Below are 11,273 nucleotides of genomic sequence, written 5' to 3' on the forward strand. Positions count from 1 at the left end.
GGAAAAAAATATAGTGCTAGTAATGTTATAGACTATAACATTAAAAACATAAAAGGTGATTTTGATATATTTAAATTATTGGGGGCTATAAATCACAGGACTGTCATCTTCTCCAAATTCACAAGAGAAGGGGACGCAGGAGAAACTAATGAGAAGCTAGAATGGATATGATCCAATTTCATTTCTTTGGCTGTCCTCCTGTGCTTCTGGCACCACCGAAATTGATTAGTTCCTTTCTGCCTCCTACCTGTAGCTCCCACTCTAAATTGAGTTGCTTTGCCTAAAGCTTTAAAATCTGTTTTCATATTAATTAATCAACATGCTAAAAAATTAGGTTTCTTTCTTGTTGTAATTTTACTGGGGGTATGCTTAGAGAAACAACTTAGTTTTATGTGTAATGCAATCCATATGTTTTTAAACAATTTCTTGTCAAACTGCACAACAGAGAATATGAGTTTTCACAATCAATTTCTTCATCAATAAGGTAAGGTGATAAAAAGGCACGAACTGTGAGAGTCTTTCTAAAATTAGCTATTTCGTAAGGGGACTTCAATGGATCAGCTTGTTTAAGAAACTCTGTGACCACAAACAAAAATGCAAGATTTGGGGAGGAGAGATGTATATAGTTAGACGTCAAACTTTGTGATTCGACTTTACCTTTCACACGCTGGCTCCCAACGTCCTTGGAAATGGGTTTGTCCACCTGCAGAAGACAAGGGCCACCATTATCTCTTCAGTTGTGACTCTGATACCGCCCGAAGTTCTACCACTTTGCCTGGTTAGATTCCTGAGGATAGAGACCCAGGTCCCTGTGCTCTTCATTCTCAAAAATCTCTGTAAGCGTGTGGTCGGCAGTCAGTCAATACGGGAAAACTGCTTTCCGCTCAGCCCGTGTCGCGAGGAGTTGCCTTGGTGGGATTCGACAGAAAAATACTTGGGTTTGAAATCCAATCCTGCCTTACTGCTGTGTAACTTTGGGAAGGCGCTTCGCATATCATGAGCCTTAGATTTTTTATGCTTACGATATGCAAAATACTTCATCGGTTCATGTCCTCGAGTTATCGTGAAGATCGATACACATGATCGAGTCCCTCGAAAGCATTGGAGTGGGCAGACCAGAGTGCCCCGCCCCGATTATTATGCAACGTGTTCTTGGCGGCAAAGATGCTTTGCATCTCTTCCTCCAGGAAGCCTCCTCAGAAGCCTCTGGCTGGGCCGGGCGGGGCGGCTCGGCACTGTCTCTGCACCCCGGGGCTCAGCTCTGCCTGAGCACCTCCTACTCTGCTGGCACTGCCAGGCGGGGCCACTACCTCCTCCGTTAGACCGTGGACACTGGCTCATCTTTTATCTCCATCGCTGAGTGCAGTGCTTGGGATGCAGTACGTGTTCAATAAATGGGAAAATGGGCAGTGGTTTAATGGTTTAGGACGGCTGTAACCAACCAGAGAGTCTAGATGGAAACTGGCCTCTCTAAGGATTTTTGCAGATCTATTTCACGGATGGTTTCATCTCAACCTAAACGAGCAGAGCTAATGAGAATCAACTCCTGAGAATGAAGTTATGATAAAAATATAATCTGGTTACCATAAAAACTCGATGATTCAAGCGTTGATTATAAAAATACAACTTTCTCTTTCTGTGAATGGAGGCCAAGTGCTTATTTCATGTGTAAGACAATTTCTCTCCTGGCCAAAACTGTGCTCATGCCTCGTGCACCCTTTTTCTCATATGATTTCACTTGACTTAGGATGTCGAGGTTCTAGTTCCACTTGCGAAGTAGTCTAGCTAAAGGAAGAAATTTATTCTATAACAAAGGTAATCGGAAGGAATATAAAATAATAAGGATGGGGGCTTGAATTCTGGTCTCCATTAAGAAAAATCAAATGAGAATTACCTTAAAAAACTTCTTCTTACGAAGGTAGACTTGTGTGTAACGGGATTAATCAGCGACTTTTAGGGGAAGGAAAGCTTGGTATTTTAGGTCAGCATTCACTACTCCTTTATAACCGGGCCAGAATTTGTGTCTTCAGCCACTGGTCCAATTGCTCTAAAATTCTTACTGTTCCCTGAATATGCTTTTTGCTCAAGCGATGAGTGCCTTGAAATGTCCTTGTCCCTGTCACACAGCCCCCCGTGGGGCTGTCCCAGTTGCAGATAGTCCCATGAGGACTTTGAATGATAGACTGAAAAAAGGTTCCCTGTGAATAAAAGTCAATCTGGAGAAAGATCAGATCTCTCTTTCTGTCGAATAGCTGTTCATATTTCAGGATTTAGTTTATACAATTGAGTTTATTTGTTCATTTCATCCATTTAGCCAATATCTATTGAGAGCTTTGTGTGCAAGGGCGCCGTGCTGGGTGCTGGCCAGAAACAGTCCCTGTCCTTGAGGAGATGTCCTCTGTTGGCTGATCGCTTTGTGCCAGGCTCCGTGCTTTGTTATGTATTATCGCGACAGCTAGGAGATTTTACAGCTCAGGCAATAAAGCCTCAGAGAGGTTACGTAACCGGCGTAAAGGTGCAGATCTCATAAAAGGTGAAGCTGTCAGAACGGGGAATCCAATGCTCACCGTGCAGGGTTCTTACTATAAGGATCAACGTCATTCATTCATTCTCCCTCTACTTAGAAAGACCTTCCTTGCTTCCCCTACTTTAACGATTTTTGCGAAGCACTTATCGCTGACGTATTGTTTAGCTATCTATTATTTATTTGTTTGTTACTGTCCCATCCCATTAGTAGGTAAGTTTTGTGAGAGCAGGGACTTGCATAGCAGAGCCTATAACTGTGTCTGGTCATGTGCTTCTTGAGCGAATTTGTTGAGTGAATGATTAAAGCGTGCAGCGTGGTATCTGTGTGAAGAGGAAGTGTGCTCAATATTTCATCCCTCTAAAATTGCTCTAAAATTTCGGTGGCCCAGTTGCTGGCCCAGTTTCTGGCCCAGTCTCTGTTGGATGTGTTCTGTGACAATGACATCATTTGGTAAAATCTGTAGTTGTCTTTTCTTGTCAATATTAGCAGAAACCCCCCACGTTAAACAAGTAAACGATGTGGAAAAATAATACACAAAGAAGAATGTGCTATAAATATTCAAAAGCTCACTAATAAGAACGGTACAAATTAAAAAAAGTGAAATCACTGTTTAAAAAAAATGATTCAAAAAGTAATAGCCAGTTTTGGTTCTATGAGGTGGACATTCTCATATGGGGCTTCTGGGTGGGTAAATTGAAATAATTTTTGAGGAAAGCAATTTCACAATATACATCAAAAGCCTTTAAAATGTTTTTGTTCAATGGTTAAGTAAAATAATTAGAAATTCCATAATGGGCTATGATCTATTTATAAGATTATGCTTATTGATGCTTACCACATGGGAAATAGTTTTATAAACAGAATAAAATGAGAAAGGAAAAGAAAGCTGGGTGTCCACCCCACAACAGGTGTGCACGTTGCTTGCACGAAATGTATCTTCATAGAAAACGCTGACAGGAAATGCATTAAAACGCATGGGTGATTAATTTGTATTTTATGCATTTATGCATTAAGAAAATTAAACATTAGCAAAAGTGTTATTAAAAGTAAAATTCTATGTGAGTGTTTAGAGCGTTTACATTTACAAGATATTTCCCAGAGATTATCTCTGTGGTCGCTAGTTGCCTTTGAAGGAAGCATGGCAGAGATTTTTATTTCTGTTTTGTAGACGAGGTCACGGAGAGGCTCGGAAAGGCTGTGTGGCTTACATAGCACTGCCCAGCTGGCAGTTGCCAGTGCTGGGCCTGAGATCTGGGCAAAATGATATGTTATTAACAAAATGACCTCGGTTCGAATTCTGCCTCTGGAGGGCGGAATGAATTTGGATGAGACGTGTGCGAACGCCTGATGCCTGGCTCCGGAAAATCCTCGCAAAGTGTTAGCTCCCCCTTCTACCAGCCACGTCTGCCAGCTCCCCGCACCTCACTGAACTTGACCGTCTCGTTATGAGGCGCTTGGGGAGTGAGAGACGGGAGAGCTCCTGGCTGTCGGAAGAGTCTGACTCACGTTTGGTTCACAAGGTCAAGTGTTTACTCACTTCTCCCAGCCTCGTCCATTTGTTCCAGGGTGGCCCCTCTGTGGGGACAGAAGTCTTGGCATCTAAGCAAAGGGGAGTGTCTCCCATAGCCTGGAAATAGCGCGTGTCTGTGAAAAGAGAAAAATTGAAAGTCGTATCTTACGCGGACTCACTTTACAAAATATTCGCATGTCTGCAAACTCATTGAATCACCGCAACGAAAGCACGAGGCAAGCAATTCTATTCTCACTTAACAGGCGAGAAAACCGAGTCTGGAAGAGGAGAAACCAGTCCTCTTGGTCCATACACGTAAATGCCAAAGTCTGGATTTGAACATCCTCATCCACCTGGGGAATTCTGCACCATGACCTCTGCAAATCTTCCCAGCTCCCACCCTCCTGCACCCAGCCCTGGACCTCCTTTTCATATTATACACTCAAGGTGTTCTATCACGCTTACTGTTGATCTTTCTGCTTCTGCCACTAGATGGTGACCCTCCCGAGAATGTGGATTATGCTCTGTTTACCTTCGTGTCTCTTGGTCAATCCTAACATGATCTACGGCACACAGCAGGTACTCAGTAAATGCTTATCGAGTGGATGAACAAAGGAATATCACCCTTATTTACAAGGTGCTTCTCTCCAAAGGAATTTCTGTAGATTCATTTCAGTGGGTCTGGCCCTCGGAAATCACACGTCTTTTTCTCTCCCTACATCTAAGGTTCAGGGAGCTTGCTGAAGCTGCTCAGTGTGCCCCAGTAAGAAAAAGCCAGAGGCGGGAGTGAATTTAGGTCTCTGTCACTCTTGAAACGTTGAGCTTTCATGCCATGCTCTAGTGTTACTCGTATGCTGGCTGCCTGCAAAATGAATCAAGCAAGTTAGAGAGTCTCCCTTCCACTCTCTTCCCCTCTATGCAAATTCTGTCTTAACGTTTGCCGTGTCGCCCGCATCCCTGCCCATTCGCCGTCTGTCAGGCTCATCAGTTGTTCCTGGGACTCAGGAAGAGCATCGCGACAATAATAACCAACAGCTGCGGGGCTGTGACGTGGCACCGAGCCCTCCTGTTGGAACTCAACACATATCATACGTGGCATCTTCCAAAGAACTCTCGGGGTAGGTTCTATTATTATGAACCCCATTTTCAGGTAGGGAAGACGAGTTTTAGAGACTTACTCCAGGTCACACGTCTAGAAAGCTACGGAGGCAGGATTTTAACCTAGAGTTATTTAACCCAGAATCTGCAGCTTTAATTACCGTGCCATACTGCAGCACGGGCGTGCATTTTCAGGGTTCAGACCCCAACTATTACCCGCATATTCGGATTCCCTTATCGGCCTGGCTGGTAGGATTTTCATGGATGGCCACGCCTCTGCCATGTGAAGCTTGAGGTCTTCGTAGCCGTCATCCCTGCTGTCTGTTGCTCTATCCAGGACGGCAGCAAAGTTTCTTTCCTAAGCAGAAAGGAACATTCAAGTGAGCTAAGGGAAGGTTCAATCATGATAAAGGTAACAGGCTCCAGCGCTAGCTAGGGGAATGGTATAGATGCCCTTAGCTGGGAATTAAAGATTTCAGAATCTGGGGTCTGAGGCAGTGAAATTCTTGTGGTAGACACATTTCTAAAGATGTCCCCAACCTTCCAATCCTTTGTTATTGAATCAGATAATTATCTAGGTGCTGTCGTGAAGGAACACTGCAGATGTGATTAAGATGACTATTACCATCTTTGAAATCAGATTATTCTGGATTCCGGAGTCGGCCCAGTGTAATCACATAAGCCCGTCAAAGCAGAAAGGGGAGCTATTTGCAGGTGATATGGTCTTGGATATAGGAAATCGCAAGGACCCCAAACAAAAACATTATTAGAACTAATAAACAGTTAAGCCCGGAGGCAGGATACATGATCGCTATACGTATTTCAGTTGAATTTCTGTGCTGCATCCGTAATGAGCTCTGAGTCTGAACACTGGCCGTGGCAGGACCGGGGACCAGTCCACGACAGATGTGATCGTCATCATTGACATTCTGGAGTCTGCACCCATGCGTCACGTCTGGAGCCAGCATCGTGCCATGTTGTCCTTGATGACCTTGATGACCTTGATGACCTTTCGTACATCATACAGAACCAAGCGTTTTTCCTTCCTGGATCTCAGAAGGCTCACCTCTTCTTTAGTTGATAGAAATGACTTTTGTCTTTATTTGGGCTCGAGAGAGAATCCAGGCAGCACAGGGCAATCGGGTCAGTATGTGAAAAGTTTTGAAAGGTCTAAGCAGAGTATCATGTGACGCCAAGAGCTCAGGGTGACAGAGGCAGTTCCAAATGAGAGGTGAAGGCGGCCCTGGAATGCTGATTCGGTCTCCGTCTTCTGAACTGTCTCCTTTGAACACCTGCCATAGGATGCGTGTGGCTGCACGTCACACTTCAGGGCGGGGAGGGAGCTGACAACTGGAGAGGGCTGTGACACGTCTCCGGCAAAATCTTTCACGTATTAGTTTCTGCTAAGATGCCAAAAGGCCATGGCTACGAATAACAGGCCCGATTACAAGAGATTTTCATGCACGTCCCGCAATTTGACCTTCTAAACGAAGAACTTTTATTCTTCTTTTACAAATTTAGAAACTGGGATTGGTGACTTCTGACAGCCGCACAGGTCATAGGTGCCATCGATGGGGAGAGCCAGGTCTTCCCATACCACTGGCACCCAGTGCCAAGTATTTAAAATTGTCTTGCACCCTGAAAATGCAGGGCAGGGCACCCGGGCGTTCCTCATGCTGCAGCATCCGTAGCTCTGACTTCTGAGTGGACCATGCGATGGCAGCGGTGGAAGCCTGGGCTGGGACCCTGACTCGTTAGGCTCCTGTGTTACTCTGCAGAGTGCAGCCATGTCCTCTCGATCACTGGACTGCGGAGCACGGGAACCCTTTCTCTGAATTAGGCGGATAGACACGCACACTGTCAATACCGTCACGCACGGTTCCAGAGTGACCTTGGCAACCAGCCATATCTTAAATAAGACGATGCACGTAGGATTTTGAGCAAAATGCCTGATGGTCAGCACTCAATAAACGTGAGTGGCAGACATCAGTGAGGTTGCTAAGGTAATAGAACTATCAAAGAAAGTCGCAGATTAGGGGAGGCCACCCATCATAGTTTCCTCTCCTCCCAAAGTCCCTCGAACAGTGGTTAAGCACTTTATGTGTGCTAGGTGCTTCGTGTGCTTTATCTCAAAAGATCTGTGAGGTGATTTTGTCATAGTGGAAGGACTCGGGAATTCTAGCTTTCCATTACCCAATAAAGCATTTGGGCGAGTTGCTCACTAGCGTCCAGCCTGAAAGTGTATGAGGCTTTTCCTATTGTCCCTCTGCCCAAGCAGTCTGATAGAGGTGAAGACCAGTTACGCGATGAATTCGATTTCTAGGTGGGCCATAGCACAGGGAGGACTTGCCAGCTCCCCGTCTGAGAACTCTCTGTACGGGCTTTGGGGCTCCGCTCTGGCTTAAAGCGACTCTGTTCATCTGATGCAAGGGTGTAGAAGGCAATTTAATTCTCCGTGGGACAGCAGAAGGAAGGAGGTGGCCCCCGAAGACAACAATGTTGATTTCCCATGTGTTAGCCTTGATTCCCACCCAAGGGCTCCCTAAGGAAAGCAAGGCTTAAATCCTACATGAACCGAAGGAGCAGGCAAGTTATGAAGTGTAAATTTATCAGATTCCAGGACTTCAGGTGCAAAGGACCAGGGACCAACACAGTGATCCAGGAGCAAGAACAAGGTAGAAGGGGGAGTTCGGTGGCCCAAAGGAAAAAGCTCAAGTCACTGGGCACGCAATTGGAGTAGGAGCATTTGCATGGTGGCATTGATGCTGTGGCCCCAGGGACTGGGCACTGCAGTCGTGAAGCCCCGCCCCCTCGGTCTGGCCTCAGGAGGAAAGCAGGGCTCAGACTGGGAGTTCTCAGATGGGAAACCGGGTGACATGAGCCTGCTTGGAGGCGACCTGGCTCCAGGATGGCGCCACCCCATCCTAGATCTAAACTGTGGACCTACTTGATGACCTCGCCGAGGTTACTCAACCTCCCCTACTAAGTTGCTCAATCCGTAAACTGGAGAGGGCTAAGCCCAACTTATAAAGTCGTAGCCAGAGATAATTAACTGAGCACAATGTGCATAAAGGTTGTACTTTGGCCTCTGCTCAGGACATGCTAGATCCCTTTGTTCTAATCGACATGCCCAGTTCCAGTGACGCCCTGTGCCCAAAGAAAAGCTCATGGGAGGTGAACTCCAGGAGGTTTCGCAATTGACCTGGCAGAGGCGGGGAAGGTGACCGGACTGTTCTTCTCTGGAACTGCAGAGAAGTGAGTTCTGAGCGGGACCCCAGGCCTATGACAGCTTTGGGGGTTTGACAAGTGGACATTGGTGGCGAGGGCACCATTTGTATGCCGTTATGGCAAACACCAAGACTCCCCCAGGGCGGACTCTCTGATAAAGCCTTGGACCAGTCAGAGGAGCCGGGAGTGTGAGAACCGCCCATCCTCCGGTTGCCTTGCCAGAGTTCACGGGTACAGGGCGTGGCGGGGCGCCAGGCGGAGCAGTAGCCGCCTGGCCCCGTCTGAAGAGGATCTACGTCGGACCTCGGGAATCCTGCCCCCAGGATGCAATATAAGTATTTTGGTTTATTTCTTTCCAGAAAGAGAAAGAGAGTTTTTTAAAAAAAATTATGAGTTACATCTATTTATCTATTATAACCTATCTATTATTTATCTACTGTTCATCTCAGTAGTTCTTAACTAAAAAAAGTCCAGTATTTTCTACTCATAAAACTCGAAATTAATAAAATAGTTTGTGATTGATTGATTGATTGATGTGTGTGTGTGTGTGTGTGTGTGTGTGTGTGTGTGTGTGTGTGTGTTCTGGGGTGAAAATATATAGCTTTAATTAGATTATTAAAAGGTCTTTAAAATAGGAAAGAACCAATGATTTTACAAGTAGATTCATTCTATCTATCTATCTATCTATTTTCTGTCCGTCTATCCATCCATCCATCCATCCAATCTATTTTACTCATCATCTATAGATGTAAGTTAAAACTATTTAAATAATATTCATGTACGATTTAACAATAAAATTATTTATACATATTAGATATCTAATTTCTGTTATAAATTTCCTCTAGCCACAATTCTTTGTAAACATTATTAATGGCTTCATAATATGAATATATCATAATATATTCAACTTTTTCTATTATTGAATAGCGTGATTCCAGTGCGTTGCCATTTAAGATACATTATTATAAAATTGAAACGAGTGTGTTTAAATGTTAATCCAGATTTTAGATTAACTTCTTAGTTTAAATTTCCAACCACAGAATTATTGGGCCGAAGAAAATGGACATTTTTCTCTTTCTTAGTTAATATTACAAAATCGCTTTCTGGAAAGTTCGTTCCACTTAACATAAGTGTTGTAAAGTGCTTTTCTCATCACACACTTGCCAGCACTGCGTGTTGGTATTTTCCCTTATTCAGTCTTTCTGGTGGCCGTGTAAATTAATTCTTATGTCTATTTTTTAGCTGATTAAATTGGGTTATAGTTTTACGACCAGGAATTGAAATCCAATTTCCCCTGCCAGGAAATCTGGCAAAAAATTTTTTTCTTTGTTTTTAATTTACCGAGCACCTGAAAAAAGCCCCTTGTTTTGTAAATATCAAAGACGGAGAAAGTAGTAAAGGAAGTGGCTGACTTACGCATTCCAGGAGAGGCTCATTAATAGTCTGGTGCTGGCCTGCCAACAAAAACAGACCAAAATGTTAATGGGAAACGCGAAAAGACGGGGTCCTTGTTTCTCTCCAGAAACCTTGTGCTCATTCCAATTAATTTTTCTTGACTGTAATTGCTCAAAATGAAGTGAAAATTTCTATACTTCTCATCCTGTTTTGCTCTTGCAAAACAGACGCGATGGAGAAGGAGGAAGGAAAATCAAGTCCAAACGAGCAAGGACCCCCATTCCCAGGCCAGGTTAAGTTCTCACCTAAAGAGGAACTTGTTGGAAGACCCCGCCCCCATGTCGATTGCACAGGAAGTAGGAAGTGGTGACTCAGCAGCACTCGGCCAGTGAAGAGGTTTACGTCCCTCTCCCCTTTGGGGCACCAAATCCTGCAGTCACAGTTACGATTCCATACATCCATCTTCTTGAACAGGCTGCATATAAATATTTTGAGGGCAGAGTCGTGTGTCTTCATTCATCTGGCTCCACGCATGGCGCTGAGTGTTGACAAGATGAGCTCTATCCAGGCGTTTGTTGACTGAATATCGTTCAGTTGAAGCTTCTTAACACCCCGCTCCCTCACTGGGACTTGTTTTATAAACGACTGCCTGGAGGTGCTGTGTTTTACATTTTACCTTCAGATTATGCAAAACCACCAAAGGACTGCTCACATGGCCTGCAGGGTTTTTCTTATTCTTTTTCTTTTTTTTTTTTGGCTTCTTCCTGGAGTTAATTTTCCCAAATTGTACTCCAGTGTCGTGCTGTTAGTCCGCATTGAGGAACATTATAAGCAGAAAATGTTCTTATCACATTCTCTTTATTAGTGCACGTGTGAGAAGTTTCCAGCAGGTCTCGGGGCCAGAAGCTGTGTGCTTCTCGGCAATTGTTTTGCTTTGATTGAATGGGAAACCCCAGTCCCATACGAGATTATTATCTCCTCTCCTCCTTCGGCTGCTGAGAATTTCGGGGCAAGTGTTGGGCTTGCACCCAGGGAGTGTAGAGGAGCCTGGTAAGGTCTGTATTTCTACATCTTGGTCTGGCTTCAGCATTTTCTAAAACGTATCGTTTTACCCTGAATTCTCTTACCATTCCAAAATGTGAAATTCAGAGCTGTGGATCTGTCAGTGTTCCCGTCTTTTGTAGGGTGGAATGTGTAAATTAATGACAATCTGGCTCAGGGGAAACCCTGCCTCTGGAGTGTGCCTGGGACCGGTGTGAGGGGAGGCGTTGCCTCGCCGAAGCTAAGCTCCTTGAGGGGATGAGCTGGGAGAGGCAGAATCCTGTCTGCACCTGCCACCAGTCCCAGCCCACGGGGTGGTGGGACTAGCAGCTCTCACCACCCTGGGGTGCTAATGACACCTTCCTGTCCCAGCACAATTACACCCCTACTGAGATCCCTGGCAGAGAACCCCAGTTTTCTAAGGCCTCAGAGTAGCAATTTGTACTGTCTCATGAATTGAGTTAAAATGATAAG

General features: G+C 44.8%; 1 protein-coding gene across 1 annotated transcript in view; it reads right to left on the reverse strand.

The window, feature by feature from the left end:
* Positions 1-11,273, reverse strand: part of CLNK (cytokine dependent hematopoietic cell linker) — a 106,403-nt gene that overhangs the window by 48,894 nt on the left and 46,236 nt on the right. The window contains exons 5-8 of the mRNA XM_023536621.1: positions 9,780-9,817; positions 5,352-5,493; positions 4,065-4,171; positions 658-703 (exon numbers count right to left, since the gene is read on the reverse strand). Coding sequence (XP_023392389.1) covers positions 658-703; positions 4,065-4,171; positions 5,352-5,493; positions 9,780-9,817 — 333 coding nt within the window. The remainder of the gene's footprint in view (positions 1-657; positions 704-4,064; positions 4,172-5,351; positions 5,494-9,779; positions 9,818-11,273) is intronic.

The sequence above is a fragment of the Pteropus vampyrus genome, unplaced genomic scaffold, assembly GCF_000151845.1.
Source record: "Pteropus vampyrus isolate Shadow unplaced genomic scaffold, Pvam_2.0 Scaffold163, whole genome shotgun sequence".
In the NCBI taxonomy this organism is placed as follows: Eukaryota; Metazoa; Chordata; class Mammalia; order Chiroptera; family Pteropodidae; genus Pteropus; species Pteropus vampyrus.